The following is a 19,416-nucleotide window of genomic DNA, read 5'->3' as shown; positions in this document are numbered from 1 at the left end:
GTATATTCCAGTTTCCATTACTTTTGCCTCATTCATGTAGATGTTTAAGACCCAGTCCTAAAAGTCTCAGGGACATAAAAGGTTTTATTTTAAAGGGTGCAGATAAGACAAATGTTTTACCATAGCAGGAGTTAAATTTCAGTGTCTTTTATATGAATAAAGAAAATTAGCATGGATTTTGGAAGAGCTAATAAGCAAGGAGGATGGTTTTGGAATATTTGTTTGACAAATGGGACAAAATAACCATATATTTTTGTTTTGTTGAATGAAGAGCTAGCAAATACTTTTTTGAAAAAAATTATAGTGTTTGAAGTTAATCAGGGAAATAAAGGAGGGGTTTCCTTGTTGCTTGCAAATTGCAGATTGCAGTTATTTGCATGCTTATAACTGGCATGGGTTCATGTGCATAATCAGCTGCTTTTTGAATACATGTGCCATTGTTCTGTTTTATTTATGGATTCAGTTGTGATGTGAGATGTTATGAAGCTGTTTGGATGAATTTTTGGAATTGTCTTTTAGGGGTTTTGATAATCAGAGAGTGCCTGGAGTTTGGGGTACAAACCAGGACTGTGGGTAGCCCTGAAAATTTAGATGAGAAAGTTGAAGGTTTGTCAGCCTCAAAATGGAAGCTCAAATTCTGGTTTTGGACTTTGAAGTGCACAAACCAGCAGAATTGTGTAGTGGCACAGTGACACAGACACTGTTTCTGTCCAGTTGAAAGACAGGAAGATCCCAAAGCCCTGAGGTCAGGAGTCATCCCACCAATCTCAGCACCTGGATCTGTCCCCAGCCTGAGCTGACCCACTCCTGGTGGAACAGGAGGCTGAATTTCTGCCTTCAGTCTCCTTGCATGAATGATGTGGCAGAAGACTTTTGGTGATAATTATGAGTGTTATCTTTCTGACTGGTGTGAGTTTGCTGACATAATTATCTTCCCTAATATCTACATTTATCATCATAGTGTCATAGAATGTCCTCAGTTGGAAAGGACCCACAAGGACCATTAAGTCCAAGTCCTGGTCCTGTGTATAACACCCTGAAGAGTGTCACACCCTGTGCCTGAGCATTGCCCAAACACTTCTTGAGCTCTCTCAGGTTTGGGGCTGTGACCACTGCCCTGGGGAGCCTGTTCAGTGCCCAGACACCCTCTGGATGAAGAACCTTTTCCAAATATCCAACCTAAACCTCCCCTGACACAACTCCAGGCCATTCCCTCAGGTTCTGTCACTGTCACCAGAGAGAAGAGATCAGTGCCTGCTGCTCCTCTGTGTTTGTAAATATACTGTGATGCAGGACTGCAATTTTTTTGGGACCACTGACAATACTAAACATATCTAATTGTAATTTCCTTCTCTTATTAGTGACAGATGTTTTTCTTTTCCCTATGTACCTTTCAGTAAAAGCAATATTCTGGTTGAGAGCAAGAGACAGGAGATGAGCTTTAACATCACTCAGTTCTTGCTGGATCTCTGTGGAAGGCACAATGAGTATTTTTGTGTGCACAGTAATATTCAGAGTGTGCTGCCTATCAACCTTTTCCTTTTGCTCAAACTTCCCACATAAACTTCTTTACTTGGGTCTTCCTCTCTCCTCCTGTCCAGTGGGACCCACTGTTTTAACTCTATTTTTTAGGTGAATCACTGTATTCCAATAGATCTCCAGAAGATGTGCAAATGGCAGAACAACACTGTGCCATGTGCAGCTGCAAACACTTTCTGGGTAGGGTTAAAATTCAGCATCAGCTCTCTAAAAAATAATCAGTTTTTCAGTAAGAAAAAAATAAATTGGTTGGTTAGGTACTATGCAGGGAGCTTTTATTTAAAAGATGTTTAAATCTTTTTAAATCTCTTTTTTCTCTCAACTGTCAAATAATTGAATTCATGAATTATGTTTGTTTTGCAGTTGTTGTTTTTGGGGGTTTTTTAGTAACACTGAAGTTCTCTTGTGCAGTGCTGTAGGGGATGGATGGTAGCTCCTGACAGATTCAAACACAGCTGGCTCAGAACACTGCTGGTGATGGATGAGCAATGTCTCTGTTAATGCCTTTTATACATAAATGATGGGCTTGCTTTATTTATTTATAAGATGTATCCAATTACACATCTCAGAGCAAATGTCCACTGTTCAGTAAAGCACACAATATTGGCATTAAAAAGACAATCCCTGAAATCAGTGATCAATGTATTTTCCTCATTTGCTGGAGAGAGGCTGAAATAAGAAGTAAACCCAAAATTCAGCAAATTCAAGTAGTTCTTTAGGGACCTAATCCTTGTCTGTAAGAAGTGACTGAATTCAGTGAGAGATGATGTTGTCTCTGCTCTGGCCACCTGCAGAGAACCACATTCACCTGAGATTTTGCTTCCATGTGGCCTGGATGGATCAGTGCCACCTGCACAGCAGCTCAGACTGTCATCCCACAGGGATGGCAGAAGCTCACTGGGCTGTGACCTGCTGGGATGTGTTTCAGTCAAGTGAGCCATCTTATTTCCTCAGAGAGGAGGAGAATGAATGGTTCTGCCCTTCATCTAGCTTCAACATTGGTTTTTTGGATGCTTTCACTGTGTCTCTGTGTGTTTGTACTCGTGAGTGGATCCAATTTAGAGCACGAGTTGTCTAACCAGTGTTAGAAACTTCACAGTGTAAATTAAGTTAGTTTCTTTTATCAAGTAGGTTAGGTATATTCTGAAATAATTCTTAGTATTTGCAACAAAAGGAGTAGTCTGGATGAAGGTGGGTGTGCAGATAGCAGCATGTTAAACAGTTTTAGACTTGATATCTGGTTTAGCCTCTTGGAAGACGCCTAACTCAGCATGCAGTGGGGTAAATGCTATTTGTGTGTGGTCTGTATTAAATAGCAAATGCACTCTAAATTGGCCCTTATCTTTCTGATAACTTACTGATATAGAAGTAACTTGAGTTACAGCAATGGCATGAATTTATAATGTAGCCAAAACCAGAAAGTTCTGACCTAGCAAGGAGTAAGTCTGCCACCCATTTCTGGGTTCCAAATACAAACTTTTGGGAAGTTGTGGAGCAGAAGCCCTGAGACAGAGAGCTGGCATGCAGGTGGCAGTGCAGGGAGCAGCTGAGCCAAGATGAGTTTGTTGTTTTCACAGGGGTGGTTGCTGCTTGGCTTTGGCACTTTGGTGTTGCCCACAGTTCTTTCCTGATGGTTCAGCCCCTTTCCAGAGGCACTGGAGAGCAAGCCTGACTTATTCTTTGCTTTGAACTGCTGGGAAGTGCAGCCAGTGTGTTTGTTTCTCATCCTCTCTTGCTGTCTGTCTCTGAAATGTTGTGTTTTTATGTTGGATGTGGTAGTTCTGCAAGAATTTATATCTGCAACAAGGTTTAGCAAGACAGAATTGTGACTACCAGGCAAATAATTTAGAGTTTGGTTTGGTTTCTAGGAACAGAGGCTTACTAGTTATTTTTCACTGGTTTCTGTGCTATTATGTTGTTGTGATAATCTTGGCAGGAATCTGTCACTCTGTGTTGGTATAATTGAAACTTGTTTTCCCTGAGGAATCACTCTGCTGTTTGTTTTATTTGTTTACTGACATTGACAGAGATCCTAATGGCTTTTAAAACCCAATTTGTGCATCACTGAATATCCTCCAAAGAGGAGAATAAAATTAAATTTATCAGTAAAATAGGGGCTCCCATGCAATGCTTTGTCTGGGTCTTGAGCTCCACCTGAGCACCCAGATGGGGGTCTGGAAATGGTGTGGTGGGCTGCATCTTCTGATTATTTCTAATTCTGTCTTCAGGCCATTAAGATACTTGAAAGGATAAATGACAATAAGTTATTTATGGCATCAATGTAAGTTGCCTAACTTTGCCTTGTGAGAAATAAATTATCTTTAGCTTTTATTAAAAAGGAAGTTAAGATAACAAAACAATAACCACAGTGAAATTTCCCTTTTGGGAGGGTATACATGATGGTATCACTTATTATCATAAATCAGGGTAATTATGCGTTTAGATTTTTTTGTTTTTTATGTATGATATCAAAGTGTTTATGCATTTATTTTGTTTTAAGCCTTTGAAGAATGACAGTGCGACCATTTGGACTATTTTTTGTTGGTAATACCTTGCTGAATTGTGATTGTGGATAGATGTGTGCCTTGTTGCATGCTGTGCTCCAGAGGAGCATGCACACAAATAAATGGTGAGGCAGACATTCAGGAATGTAGAAGAAAGGATGGGTTTCTTTAAGCCTAAAGAACACAGGATGTATTTTTTTAACTCCTCCAAAGCTGTGTGTTTGCACTGGTGAAGATTCAGATTTTTTTTTAAATTTAGTGCAGTGATTTAGCCCATCTCTAATTGCCTTTTGACACACTTCCTTGTCATTCAAGCACATAGGGATTGCCCAGGTTTCAGTGAACTCTGACTGTGAACATCATGAGGAGATAAGTTTGGAAAATACTGCTGATTTTAAAGGTTATCTGTCAGTTTGTATATATACAGCTATGAGCCAAACCAATCTGACCTCAAACCAGAGCTGTAATATAATAACACTGCTTTTCTTACTCTGTATCTCCTTTGCAAATCTCCCTGACATTGATAGCACTACAATAATAATAGATCTGCAATATTTATGTTGCTTCTTCTAAGAAAGTGTTCTAATGTGCCTTGGAAAAGTGGGTAATTAGTGTTATCTCCTTTTTTACAGAAGGTAAATTAGAAATACAGAGAGAAAACTCTGACTCCCACCTCCCTGTTCTCACTGTACTTGGTTGAATAGCACAAATTTTGACCATATGCACTATCAGTCTGACTTGTACTTTTTATTGCATTGCAGTGCCTAAAACAAGGATTTTGGCTACTGGTGGTGCATCCCACAATAAAAAGATCTTACAGGTAAGTATAAAATTAAATCCTGAACTGAACTTGCAGGATTTTTATGCTGCATTTTTATTTTGCTGTACTGAATCCAAGTCACTGCAGCTGCACAGGAAGGTGTAGATATGGAACTGTGAAATCTCCTGCAGGTCTTTGGGGTTTTCCTTCAGATTTAGTGTGAAAACCTTTAGCCCAGTGCTAATTTTACATTGAACTTAGTTTTTTTACACCTGACTGGTTTTATGAGTGCGTATCTGAAGCACTGGTGATTTCCAGGTCTAATCACTTGAATCAATCAGAAAAGAAATCACAAAAAATCTTCTTATATAATACCTGAGATTTTTTTTTTTTTTTTTTTGGGTTCTTGTTCAGGTCAAAGTTGAACCACTAGTTTGCTGCTGCTCATTCAGCCTGGGTGAGATGCTTCATCTGTCTTTGGAGAGCAGAGACCCGTGTGCTCTCTGTTTCTGCCCACTGAGACTTGGCAAAGCCTGGCTCACAAATGGTGAGAGGCCTCTCACCTGGCTGTTGACAGCACAGAGAGAGACATCTGGGTTGGGATTCATCCTGCCCACCCCAGTCATCTGTGATGTGATGTCTGCTCAGATCTGTCAGCCCTGCAATAGTCGGGGGAGATCCCGTCTGCTGCAGGCAGAAAGGGGATGGTGTTGTGACTAACAAATGTAAATGTCTCCTGATGGATCCAAGGAGCTTTCTGGGCTCCAAGGGCTGCCTTGACAAGTCCCCCTTTAACCACAGGCTCCAACACTGACCTGGAGACAGATGTACACAACAAGGCCTAATCTTGGGCCAGGTCTTATCACTGGTGTTGTTAGGATTTGCTGGGAGCCCAGCAAATCTCAGGCTGCTCAAGGACAAGGAATTATAACAATGATTAAACACCTGCTGGAGATGTGATGTTTTGCAGAAAGCATGTTTTCAAAGAGGTGTTGCCTTCTTGGACCAGTGATCCTTTTCTATTCTGCTTTGCACAAACTACCCTATACAACTGTAGTGTTTCTTTAAATAAAGCTCTCTTTCTGCTTCTCCATTACATGAAGGAACTTTGTTGCATTATTCTTTTTGCTGCTGGATAGCCAAAGTGCAACAACTGCTGGTAGTGAACACAAAGTGAAATGTTTTTTGGGGATTCCAATCCCTTCGCTTCAGCTCGAGTCGAGGCCAGCCCTCAGCTGCACACCATTCTCTGACAATTGCACTCAATTCTCTGCTCCACAAAATTTGAGCTGGATTAAATGCAGGTTGAAGAGCAAAAAGGCAAAAAGCTGTTTTCTCCTGAGGCATCTAAACCACGTGTGTGTGTAACTGCTGGTTGTGCAGCTGATGGGGGAGCAGCAAATTTGGTGTGTTTTGCCTGCAGATGTCACCTCTCTTCATCTGCTTTGGTTACTTTGCCTAAGAATGTGACATTGGAAAATTACTTGATTGGTTAATTGCTTAAAACACTGGTCTATAGGGGTAATTCTGCTAAGGATACATCAGGGTGAGTTTGTTTTTAAAGCTGTATTTCCAATTTGGGTGCCAGGAGGATCTCCTTGCTGTGGAATGAAAGCAGAGAAACAAATGTTCCTAAAATATGTAATTTGGTAACATACACAGCTGAAAAATCATGGGATTGGGAGAGTGGTGGCTGGGGTCCCTGCTCATCACGTATAACAATTTGGCTGGTTTTAAAACTCATTTAGTACCTTAAAATAATATGATCAATACAGTGTCATTCACTTAATTCAATCACTGGTTAATTGGATCTTTCTTTTTAATTTAATCAAAACCTCAGAAACCGTATCAGTTGCATAAAGAGTAACAGCTTCCACCCTTATCATGGTCAATTTTGGATAATTTGTTCCAGGGCTACAAAAGACTATCATTTAATTAATCAACATTCAGGAACTCCTATATTTTACACCACAAAGGAGACAACCTAGGAAAATCTGTTTAAAAAAATTAGTAGGGCAGCTTTCTCCACAGTTCCAGGAAGCTTTTTATAACATATATGGTGCTTGATTAATGACCACGTGGAACACAGTGAATTATCTCAACCAATAGAACCTCTAACATTTTTTTTTTTTTAAATCATTTGTGAGATACCACAGTTTCAAATGACTTACCAAATATATGAACTTTGAATAATTTTTATTCTATAATTGTGGTAAAAAAGAGTTATTTGTTAAATTGTTAAAGTGTTATTTGTAGTATTACAGCACTTCCTAGCAACCAGCATAGAGTAGAGGGGCATTGTATGAGGGTCTTCAGAGATGAAAAAAAAAAAAAAAGTTGTCCAAAAGACTGTACAATTGAAACTTAAGACAAGAAATCCTGCTAGAGATAAGATGAAGATGCAGATGGGGAATGTGTTGAAACAAAGTGGTAGCATTGGCTGGCAGGATGGGCAGATAGCACTAAAGCTCTGTGACCTTATAATTTCCAGAGGACTTTTTAATAGATAACCATGATTAATTTTTCATTTGCTCTTTAGCATCAAAGCTCATATGTTGTTCAGTGCTTGCTTGCAAGTGAAATTAGCTAATCCTGACTTTGGTGTCTTAAAGTGTTTTGAGGATAAGCTCAGCTTCCATTGGGTTCTAGTTAGAAAAGAGCCACTTTCATTTAAATTGTGAAAATCAGTGATTTTCAAAGGGTTTTTTTTCAAGATTCTCCACAAAATTTCAGGGAAAGAAAAATTCTTTAGACATTTCACATACTATGTATTTCTATAGGTGATATGGGCTGAATTTCTTAGTAATCTTTTATGAAGCCCTGGGGTCCATCCACAGCAGGGTTATAAATTCCAGGATCAGGGTTGCCTTGCACTAATCCAAATGGTTTGGAATGCTGGACATCCTGGCTTTATTTTAGACTCAATTGCATGGATTTAAGTCAGGTGAGACACTTTTCCCTTTGGCAAAAGTAATAAACTCAGCACAGGTTATATCTGAATTGTTTCCAGCTTCTTGTGTTGCTCAGCCTCAGGGGCACTTGCAGTCCTAGAAGTGATGAAACCAAAATGGAAAACATTTGTTGACATTTTTGGAAAGGAGTTATTGACCTTTCTATGTCCCTATACAAATAGGTCTTAATTTTCCCCCATTTGTATTGTTTTTCTAAACCTAAACTGTGGGGAAGAGCACATGTAGTCAGTGGATGTGAGGTGCTGATGGTGCTGATTTCAATGCAAAATGATGCATGGCTGAATAACTTTTAGTATCTGTTGGATACCATAATAAATCCTTTGCCTGTAAAATTTTATTTGTGTTACTCAAGCCAAGTGTCTCAATATATCTTCATAGCTAAGGTTCCCTTAAAAGCAGGAAAACTGGTAAATTTAGAGACTATGTAATCAGCTCCTGTTGTTCTCCCTGCTGATCCTAAAGGATGGGGATGGTGGAGATGAAGAAGAAAGGCTTACCAGGCCTTCATATTGCTGGAGATTTGTTTTTATCCAAGTTTAGAACTGAAGAGCCATGACTGGTTCTTTTCTCTTTCCTTCCCACTGCAATCAGCTTTAAACGATGGAAGAAAACAGACTCCAGTTCCTGAGTAGGTCTCCTTGCCCTGACACAAGCCTTTAGCATAGGCTGGTTGTGTGAGATTTTGAGGGATGATACTTGAACTACGGCTTCTCTGAACTTGTAACCAAGAGATCTGGAGAGAAATAGGATTTTATTTCCTGGCTAGAGTTACATCTGTAGCTCAGAATAACCAACACCCTGTTGTGTGACAAGTTAATGCCTTGTTGTTGCCTGCAGTGCATCTTTCCACGGGTTCCTGTGTGCTTGGCTGGGGCTTGGGACAGCTGCTTGCTTTACTGAGCAGTGATGATGGATTTCTTTTCCCCCTTGTGTTTCATGGATGCTTTGATGCTCCTCAGGTCCTGTCTGACGTGTTCAACGCGCCCGTGTTCACCATCGACACGGCCAACTCTGCTTGTCTGGGAAGTGCTTACAGAGCAATCCATGGTAAGGCTGCCAGGAGACTCCTGTGGGCAGTCAGGGAATTTCATTTCACTTGGTTAATACTTGGGATTAATGTTACTGGGCATGAGGGGAGGAGTAAAGCTGTACACATCTGATTGGAAGGTCGCACAGGTTAAGAGGGATTTTTGCTCTTAGTACATTTGGATTAGACCAGAGAATATAATTTACAATGTAATTCCAAGACAGGAGCTGCTTCTCAACCAAGGGATAGGGTGTGGGAAGTGTTGGTACTGTCCAGGGAAGGTTGAGGACCTTCAAGTGTTGAGTTGCTGCATCCATGGAAGAATAGAGCCAACTGAAGGTGCTGGTGCAGCCTCCTGCCCCAGTTTGTGAACTGGGCTGTAAACTGGGTTGTTGAAATGGCCAAACCAAACAAAAGTTTGATCCCAGCAAAGAAGATCAATGAGGACAGGGACAATAAGACCTATAGCACTGCTGGCCAGTATTAAACTTGTATTTATCTTCCAGCTTTAAAGCATCAAGTTGAGAGATATGCAAGGTGTCCTGGACTCCATGCACTTTCTCCTCTAAAAGCATGGCTCTTGAAATACTCTTGGGTTGACCAGTCATCTTGCTTGCTGTACTACATCACTCACTGTAATAAAACAGCCCAAGCCTCAGGATTTACCTATTAATAAACTTAAATCTATTAATTCATGTGGGTGTGTGTTAAGGGTAAGCCATCAGCTATTTAAGACTTGAATCCCAACTGTCAATATTATCCATGCATTTTAAAATGGTTTCTAATATCTTAACTAAACAATTCAAGGAGTGTGGAAGTCCTTGTTTAGGTCAACTTCAGTTAGCCTCAGTTTTTTTTATTTGAATCATTAGGATTTGAGCCTTAAGATTTGGGTAACTTTTCTATAAGTTCATGTAAGACCATGGGATTGTAACAAGCATGGAAAAGACAGCATCAGCCATCAAAAGAAATCAGCCAAGTTTTAATTTTAGAAGCAAATTCTGCTGTCACATTATAGCATCTACAGTCTACATGATCTCTTGCATTTGAAAACAGCACAGAAAATTGCTCGACTAGAACCTGAATTGGTGTGTTTAATGCGCACAGCATGTTCTCCTCTTTATCTCCAGAAAAGGCACAAGGATTCTGTCAGGCTTTTGGAGGACAGTGGAAACACTTGGATTATCTGTGTATTTGAAGCCACAATGGGGCCATTTTTGCACCTTGTGGGTCGAGTTTCCAAACTGTTTTTCTTTTTACTCAAACTTTCCCTTCCGCTTCAGAAGGCTCCCAGCCCCTAATGCTGCAGGCAAATTCCTTGTCCGTGTGTGCATGTGAAATGTGGAGGCATCAGGAAAGTTTGTGTGGATATTTTGTGTGTGTGAGATGTGCATTCCCTGTGCCAGTTTGGCATATGAGGTGTGGAGGCTTGGCTGACAGAGCGTTGGAGCGAGGTTTTCAGATGCTGTGCTGATGGAGGGACTCCTTGGCTCACATCCTCTGCCAGCCAAGCCCCAGGGGGTTTGCTGTGTGTGCTCCTAAATGGCATTTTTGATTGATGCTTTCAGCTGCCTCTCTCTTGGTCAGGCAAAGGAATTGAGGAAAAGTGAGGACTTGCTAATATAAATGAAATACTGATGGCAAGGGCTCTTTAATAATATTGCAATGTGCATCTGGGGTGTTTCACAGTTAGCCTGGAGTTCTTAGAAGGTGTGCAGGGAGCTCCTGAATGCTGTGATTTGCTCACAAAGCAAAATGCTGTCATAGCAGAACTCCCCTGTTACTCTGCTTCTTTACATATAAGTATATTTCATAATTAGTAGTATATTTTCTTGAAAGTGTTTTCATTTATCTTAGCTTTTATGTTTAGTCACATTTTGTCCTTGAATCCCTTGCTTCCACATATTTTCACTGCTGTTTGCTGTATTGTTGTAACCATAAATAATTACTGATATTGTTGAGTAGCATTTTCTGCTGCTTACCTGTTCCCCAGGGTAGGAATTGAGTGATTGGCAAAAACTCAATCACAGAGTCCCCATTTCCCAGGCTGGCTCATAGGGAATGTAAGATCTTCTGCCATTTATCCTTCAATCCTGAATGCTGACCTGACCAGGGAAGATCAATATAATGTATTAATTTGCCAGGGAGTCGAGGCACATCCCTCATGGTGTTTTTTTTGCATTGATCAGGATTGTGATTCTCGTTGCAGGACTTGTAGCTGAGAGGAATGTGTCCTTGGCTGATGTTGTGAAATTAGCACCAGAGCCCAGGTTGGCTGTTACACCCACCCCAGGGGCTGAGGAGGTGAGTTTGGAAATACCATTTGGGAATAGCATTTTTCTTTTCATTTTCTGTCTGCTTCAAAATGCAGGGGTTTGCTAATTCTTCTGGTAAAATAGATTAATTTAGTAAACACTTGCTTACACAGTTCTTATTCCTTGTTGTAAAGACAGATTTGATTCTTTGAGACATTTGGTGTTGTAATGAACTGATCCCACCACCCAGGTCTCTGAGAATGAATTTTCCTAACAAGGCATGATCAGAGAGCAAAACCTTTTCATTAAGGGACAGAAAAAGCTATCAAATAGGTTGAATTTAGATACAGTTCAGTCAGGTTGTAGCTGATAATCTTAATCCATGCAAGCAGCATGGAAAAAAGGGTGGTGACTATGCTCTCTGGCTTCTTGGAAAACATCTCCAAAAATCCTTCCTGTCTGTAAACAGTGTTCAGCAATTGTATATAACCACTGGTAGCTCCATTTGGAAGCTGGGAGCATTCAATAGGCACAGGTCTTTGGTTCTGTGCCCATCCTGTGAGTTTTGGCACGTCTGAAGGTGAGGCTTGTGCTTTATGGCCCACGAAGACAAAGCAGCAGAGATTGTCATTGTTGGTAAATGTGATCCCAGCCCTTGTAAAACCAAGGAAGGAATCATTGTCCCAGGCTCTGCATGCAGCCCTGCACGTCTCACTCTCAGCCAAAGGCTTCAGTTTACAGCAGCTTTTGAAATGTAATGCACAGTAATAAATAAACACTACAATATAGCAAGATTCCTGGAGAACACGTGTTTAAATAACAGAGGTGAATCTCACCAAGGTCTTCAGCTCTGCAAAAACTTTTTACATCAGCACAACCTTACACACTCCACCATTTATGAGATTTGGAAGTGGCCTAACTATAGGCAACAAGGTTTTAAAGCTTTTATTTAAACTGGGAAATTAATGATCTGCCAAAAGTACTAACTCCCAGCTACATGTGTAGAGGAGCACCAGATATCATCATGAGTAATAATAGAAATGATCATGCTGCATTGTGCCTGCCAGCGTATTATTTAATTATTAACTGAGATGGAGGAGCTCAGTAATCGAATAGAAGTCCCCTTCAGAAATATTAAGACATTGAATAATTTAAACTTGATTGATCTGATCTCATTTACTCAACCTTCCCCCCTCATTTTAAAAGATAAAATAATTAACAGCAGTGGCCTGTGCCACGTGTGCTGCAGCTGAAGCTCTCTGCAGCTCCCTGGTGCCTGATTCAGCCTCACATCCCTGCCCTGCTCCCCCCAAAATGCTGCGTGCTGAAAAACTGCCAGCCTGGCTGGGCTGGAGGTGGGGAGTGCTCAGAGACCTGCTCCTGACCCCCTGTGCTGCTTCAGCTATAAAACTCAAGGGCAGAGAATACAGCTGTCACTCACAGGGGCCTTGCAAGCACCTTGTGCCCCTGCAGGGCCAAGCAAACCTGACTGCAGAGATCACTGGAGAATTCAGCCACCTCTTTCTACCCTGCTGTCTGCACAAAACGGCCTGGAAGCCAGAAGAGTTAATTATCTCCTTCTCAATACTTTCCTTTTCCACATGGCTGGACTTGGCTCTCCTTGCACATCTTTGTTATTGGTTTTAAATGATCTACAGCAGTGAGTTGTTGCCCCAGTAGATAGGAATGAATGACAGGGAGGCAGTGGCCAAACAGCACGGGAAGGAATAACCATTCCTGCTCTCTAGCTGAGCTTTCCGGCTTCATTCCATTAAAATCAGCTTCTCACAGTTACATATTCCACACCATTTCTTTTTTCTTCCTGCCTTATAATTTTGCAGCTGATGGTGGATTCCCTGGCTAGTTTCATGGCTGTGAAGCTGCAGAAAGCCAGAGGGCCTGTCAGTAACACAGTGTGTTAGCATGAACAGTGCAGCAAAAATTCATAATGCAATGAGTCAGTTTGATTCTGTTTTATACAGAGCTGCATATCCCTGTCCATCCAATTTCATTCTGTTAAGGTTAGAGCCTTTCACTTAAATGATAGTTCTTTTTATAAACTTCAAAGTCATCCTGAGGTTAAGTCCTGTCTTGCTGAGGAGCTCTTCTGAAAGAGTCTGGCTCACCAATGTGAAATTCCCCCAACCACTTCTTTACATTTTTTGGACAGCTACAGCTAGATCTTGGCAGGGTGGAGAGAAAACAGGTCATAACACAGCAATCTGCTCTGGTTTCATCCTTTCTTCCTGGTGTAGGTTGGAGACAACGTGTTAGATCATTGGAGAGAGGAAAACCTCCTGTAGACAGAGGTCAAATGGGACAGTTTGATGTAGCTTCTCCTTCATTGCCAGGGCCTGTGCCCACAGCAGGGGGTTCCAGGAACCAAAAATGCAAAAAGCATTTCTTTGATTTCTGAGGGATCATTTGTGATAATGAATGTGATTTAAAAAAGCAAGGACAGGGCTCACAAAGCAGCTCTTCTGGTTCAATTAAACTGATGGGCAGGTAAAGCAGAATAAAGTCACAAGAAGGGGAACACAGAGCTTGTGGTGGGTGATGAATCAGTCCTTAGTGGAAGCTGAAGTCTCAAAAGTTCCAACTTGCCTGACAACAATGTGACTTTATCCTGCAGCAGACCATCCTGCCTTGCAGGGAGCATTTCAAAGAGGATGAATCCTTCTCTGTGGGTATGACCCCAAGTCTCTTAGCTGAACCTGTTTTCCCAGTATTTTTGTAGGAAATGGGTATTAATCTGAGCTTGTTTCTAATTCTGTCAATACCCAAATGGGTCATGAGGTGTTCTGGTGGAAAGCATTGTGGTGATAGTCCTTGGTCACTCACTCAACCAGACTGGCTCAAGTCAGTCACCTGTGGGTTAATCTGATGAATCCTTCTTCCTTTGTTCTTTCAGAGTAGCAAAAATTAAAGAGTCATCTCACCTCTTTGGGGCCTCCTCTTTTCCCTCAGGAAAAAGATTAATCAGAGCCACTAAGCATGACAAAAATAACCAGGAGATTCTAGAGCAATAAATATATGTTAACAGACAAAAATAATCTGATATTTCAGCATTAGAATTTAGATCTATTTTAGTAATCTATTAAAACAGGGATGGTTGGCTAGTTGGTTAATTAAGCAAAAATAAAACATCAGAGAGAACATGACTGTCTGGGAGTTGGTCACTTGTGTTTCTGCAAGCCCTGTGCCTGTGACAGTGCCAGATTGGTTGTGATATTGTCCTGTGGGGTTTTGTAGGGGGAAGGCATAGAGCAGCTCACTACCTCTGGATGTGTGATTTTTGATTGCATTATTGACTCTGCTGAGATGTATTAATCATGCAAAAACTCAGGAAGGGAAAATGTAAACCTAACAGGTTTTCTTGACTTTGGTGAATTGCCTTGAAAGTGGGTGGATTTATAGAAGTGACCCTATTACCCAGGAAGGTTATAATGACCTATTTATTGATTTAAAATAATTATATTTTGTTGAGTTAGCTTTTGGAGGGAGGGGGTTGTTTTCCAGAATTAGTTTAGGTTGGTAATTTAGTGCAAAGTACGTAATAATAATACAACCACAAAATTATAATAGGTATTGATAGAAGTTTGATTAAGGTGATTTGTGTAGCCAATAATTTTTTAGCCTGTTAAACAGATTAAGATAGGCTTTCAGAATGAATATCTGAAGTAAAGAATGTAATTGTTTCAGGTGTGGTTCCTTGGAGAAGTCTTCAGTGTATTTCAGATCACTGTTTTATTGTTTCTGCTTTATGAGTATTCTTTCTCTGTTAAGAAAAGTGAACAACTGCTATGATTGGGAAAATAAAGCAACTCTTGATTTCTTAGGCAAATCTCTATGAGTAATTTGCCTTTGACTTATAAAAAGGAACCTATCAAAGCAGCAAATGTTTGTGAGAGACTGATTAATTTTAATCTATTCAGGGTAGATTAAATGTACTCAGGTAGATTAAAATTAGATAATCATGAGCATCATCTTTGTAATTTGTAAATTTTGAATTGCTCCAGTGATTGGCTAACAGAGCATTGCAGGAGATGGGAGGATCCATCTGGATTGTCTCTTGTGGTAATAATTTGTAGCTGCTTTTGCTCTTAGAAGGTGGCAGGGACAATGTGAACAGTAAAAGCCCTATTGGGTACACAGGCTGGTAATGTGGTGAGATGTAGTGACAGGATGACACATTTGATTTGTTCCAGAGAACAAGGTAGCATTGTACAAATGCATTTTTCAGAGAGGGCAGGTTAAATTATTCCCTGTTATAATGTATTATTTATCATTAGCATTTCCTTTAGTTGTGGGATTGTCAGAATGTGACCAAACTGTCCCAGGAGAGAAGTTTAGGGTTTGTAAATGAAGCAGTCAGAGCACTATCAATGTTGTGGAGTAGGGTATAAAGATAAGCTGGAGAAAGGACCATAATTAAGCAAGGACAATTAAATTATGGACAATAATAAGGTTTGTGTTGTGATACATGTAATTACTTCTGTTAAATATCATGGTTTGATAGATTAGGTGTGAGGCTATGGCAGAGAGGGATTTTGTGTCCTTGAGGTTTTTATGCATTATTGAGAGTCCTTTATTCCCTTTGGACCTCAATTATAAAAATACATTTATATAATTGCCTCAGGAAAGAGACTCCCAGAATTGCAGGAGGACTCCCAGGAGGAGTTGCCCAAGGTTCTGTGGAGGCACTTCAGTCCTGGCAAATATGGAGAATCACCTTGCCCAGACACACCTGAGTGACACTCAGGCCATGCTCTGGGTTGGTGTTTGATTTTCTCCTCTGTGTTTCATGGGATCTGCCCTGCTCCAGCCCCAAACCTCAGCTGCCATGAGAAATACTGCTTGTGAAAAGCCTGTGGTGCTGCTGCACTTATCAGCTGTGATGTACTGGTGGTATTACAGCCAATTTCCCTGCGGAGGAGGAATTTAAGGCTTTGCTTATCCCTCTGAGCTGTGCCACTTTTTACCCCAAAGAGCAGGAAGAGAGTACAGGAAATATTCTTAATTATTTGTTTGCAAATTTTTTTTCATGTGGTCCATAATGCAGGATTCATTTACACTAATGGCTGAGAAGCTTATTGCAAATGCCTGAATTTTCTCAATTAGCAAGCTAAATGCTTAAGTCCAATAAACAGGAAAAGAAACCGTGTCAGTAAATGTGGTTATTCATTTATTTTAACACATTTTAATTTAGAGTGATGTATTAACAATAATACTTCCCAGCCTTCTGGTAAATGTGTTGTGGTATTTTGTGAAAATACTGATGGGCAAATAATATGGAGCCTGCTTTTTCAGTGCCTGAGCTCACTTACCAATACAGCTTTGCTGTGCTGAATCTTTGCTGAGAAGCACTTAGGGTTTATCAAATTTACAGAATAGTGAAGTAAGAAATAGCCAGTCTTCATTACAGATGCTTCAGTGAATAGAAAAGCTGGTTTTATTTGAGATATTGATACTCCCAATATAGCCATGGTTGCCTGCTCAATGTTCTGTTTGCTCTGATGTGCATATTTACGAGAAATGGGAGCAATAATATTCTTTGGGAACATGAAAAGGATATATATATATATGTACTTCTCTGAGCCCTCCAGGCCCTCATGTAGTTAGTTAAAAATACCATGCTGAGTAATGTGACATTTCATAATAGTGGTGCATTTTATTTTCTAACCCCATAAATCTGCATAAACCTCCAGGATCTCAGTATCAGTGTCCTGTGGAGAAGAGGAGCTGGGGCACACACATGTTAAATGCCTGGCCTGGGGTCACTGAGTGAGTCTGTTGCAGGAGCAGGAATGAGTAGGATTCTCTGCTTTAACCAGTGGAAGACACTGCAAGACTCAGTCACTGTGAAATGGCTTTCAAAAACATTTTTTGATGTCTTGGCTCTTTGCATTTGCTGTGGATGCTCTTTCTACTTCATATACTTAATCTGTTATAGAAATGTAAAAATGAAACCTTAATTTCTATAACATATGGTTTGTAAAAAGGAGTTGGTCAAAACTAAATCCATCTGCAGAATGTGTCCATTAAGTCACTTCCACCTGCTCTTGTGGAAGGTGGAAATGGGAATGAAGAGAGAAATCCAATTTCCACTGGTCAGGCTTAAACTGTCATTCAGGAGAAAGGAGACATAAAAACTGGGTATTTTGCCTTCAGTTGAAAGATAAAACAAAAACCCACTATTTTTTTATTTCCTAGATGAGAAAATTTTGTGGGTTTTTTTAATTTTTATTTATTTTATTATTTTTTTTTTTAATCTGGGAAAGTGTGGCTCTTACAGACACTGAGGCTGCTGCTGGACTGTACAGAGACCTGCACAAGAAAAAGCCATTCTCCTACTACATCCCCATAGCTTACACCTGAAACATTTTCCTCCTGAATTTTTCATATGTATACACACTGTTGACTGTCCTGGAAAGGATAAAATGCATTGAAATGCTAGATCTCCCTTAGAGATGAGAGCAGTAATTCAGTTTGCTGGGTATGATTCATAATGGCTCTATAACCTCTCTGAACCTGGAGCCAGGAGCAAGGCTGCCCTGATTGTGAGTCAGAGCAGAGGGCTTGCAGACCAGACTGGCAGCCTCTAGGATTCACTGTGGCAGGGATATGACCTTGTGGCATCCTCCTAAGGACTGCCTGAGCCTGCACCAGACCCTGCACTGGCTCCTGGCAGTCCCTGCTTTGTGCTCGAGCCGTAAATGTGCAAAGCTGTCCTGGTGTGGCTTGTCACAGTCCTGATTTTATTAGAGGGACAGCTAACTCCAGAGGGAGGAGATAAGGAGAAAGGTGCATCTCCAAGATCTAGATGAAGTTTTTGGTTAGAACCAGAGAAGAGATTTATTTGAGGTTTCTCATGGCATGGATCCAAAAGCACAGGGTGTGTCTGAGTGTGGGGTTTTGAATACATTTGAGTCTTGATTCTTCTTTTATGTTGTAGCAATACTCCTTGAAAATTCTAGCTAGGAAAATGCAAAAAAAGCTACCCAGATTCTGTAGCTGTGTGTAGAAGCTGGGTCTGCATTTATCCCTGTGGGGCTGGGGAGTCTGGGGAGAGGAATATGGCCATGGAGCAGATGTGAGAGATGTGTAAAAAAGAAGCAGCTCAAACAGGTACAGGAATCTGAGAAGTGTGAAGTGCATTTTGGAGGGCCCTGGTCAGCACATTGGCCAAGGAGGAGCTATCAGGCTGTGCTGGAGGGGGCAGTGGGGTGATTTTTGAGGCAGAGGAGGAGGGGACAGAGGCAGTGATCCATCCTGGGGCAGTGGAGGGAGGCAAGGACAGGAGTTCTGCCTGGGTGATTAGCACAGCTATTACTGAGGGGCAGGTCACACTGGGAGAGGTGATTTTAGCTGAGCTGCTTCTGCTGGAAGTAATGACTTCTGCTTATAGCAGGAACACAGTCACAATAAGAACAACCTGTGTGTGTCATAAAATTAAGCAGTAAAGGCGATGGTAAAAAGGACTGTGACATTTAAAGAGGAAAAACTCTGCAGTACTTTCATGAGCAAATTGGGGAAAAACCAGCCCAAACCTTCAGGTACCTGTGAAGATGCCACATTTTTCATGTCTGAAGACGCTTTTTAACTGCAGTGTAATTTAAAAATCTAATTTTTCAATGAGACATATTTATTTCTTTTTTCTTTTTAGCTCTATCGTCCACTTCTGAAAAGATATGCTGAGCTTGAACAGAAGGTTATCTACAACCCAACCTCTTCTTGTCTTGTGAAATAGAAGCAAACAAAATTTATATGTTGGCTGAGTGGGCTCCCAAGGAGAAGATCAGAAGAGATTTGCTCAGAATTTACTGGAGCTGTTTAAATAATTTTGTTTCTCTTTGTAGACAAATAATTTTTAAATGTCTGTGTTTGAGTGTGTTGGTGGGGAAAAAATTACATTTTGATTGAAAACCTGATTAAAAAAGCATCATATTGCTCTGTGTGTTTGTGGCCTCAATTTTTCTTAGGTACTTTTTAGACTGTGTTGCTGTTTTGGAAGAGCTGGGTGACAAAGTCAAGTTCCCTGTTATGTGAGTCACTCTACCCATCTCTGTCAGCTTTGATTCTGTGTGTTTGGCATGCCAGCCTCTGCATCCCTGTCTAGCAAAGTATCTTAATTCTTCAGTTTCTCTTGCTTAAATGTTTTGAGACTATCTGTTCATCTGTGACTTGGTGGTGTTTATATCTTTGCCTACACAGAAAGCATAAGCACACTGACTTAATCCCATCTTTCTTTAATATGTGGAGGAGGCTGATTAAAGTCTTTAAAGACTCCCTGGGATCGTCTGAGAAGGGAAATTTTTGTCACATGACACTATGGAAAACCTGTTGTGTGATAAAACAT

The 19,416-nt window shown here is 40.6% G+C and overlaps 1 protein-coding gene across 2 annotated transcripts in view; it reads left to right on the top strand.

Annotated features, from left to right (window-relative positions):
- XYLB (xylulokinase) overlaps positions 1-19,008 on the top strand; it is an 80,186-nt gene extending 61,178 nt beyond the window's left edge. For both annotated transcript variants that reach the window (XM_079302142.1, XM_079302141.1), the window contains 4 exons: positions 4,805-4,863; positions 8,735-8,822; positions 11,012-11,106; positions 18,724-19,008. In XM_079302142.1, the coding sequence (XP_079158268.1) occupies positions 4,805-4,863; positions 8,735-8,822; positions 11,012-11,106; positions 18,724-18,807 (326 nt within the window). In that variant the 3' untranslated portion in view covers positions 18,808-19,008. The remainder of the gene's footprint in view (positions 1-4,804; positions 4,864-8,734; positions 8,823-11,011; positions 11,107-18,723) is intronic.
- Positions 19,009-19,416: the final 408 nt, after the last annotated feature.

This window comes from Erithacus rubecula, assembly GCF_903797595.1.
Source record: "Erithacus rubecula genome assembly, chromosome: 3".
NCBI lineage: Eukaryota > Metazoa > Chordata > Aves > Passeriformes > Muscicapidae > Erithacus > Erithacus rubecula.
This window is presented reverse-complemented; position numbering and strand designations above follow the sequence as displayed.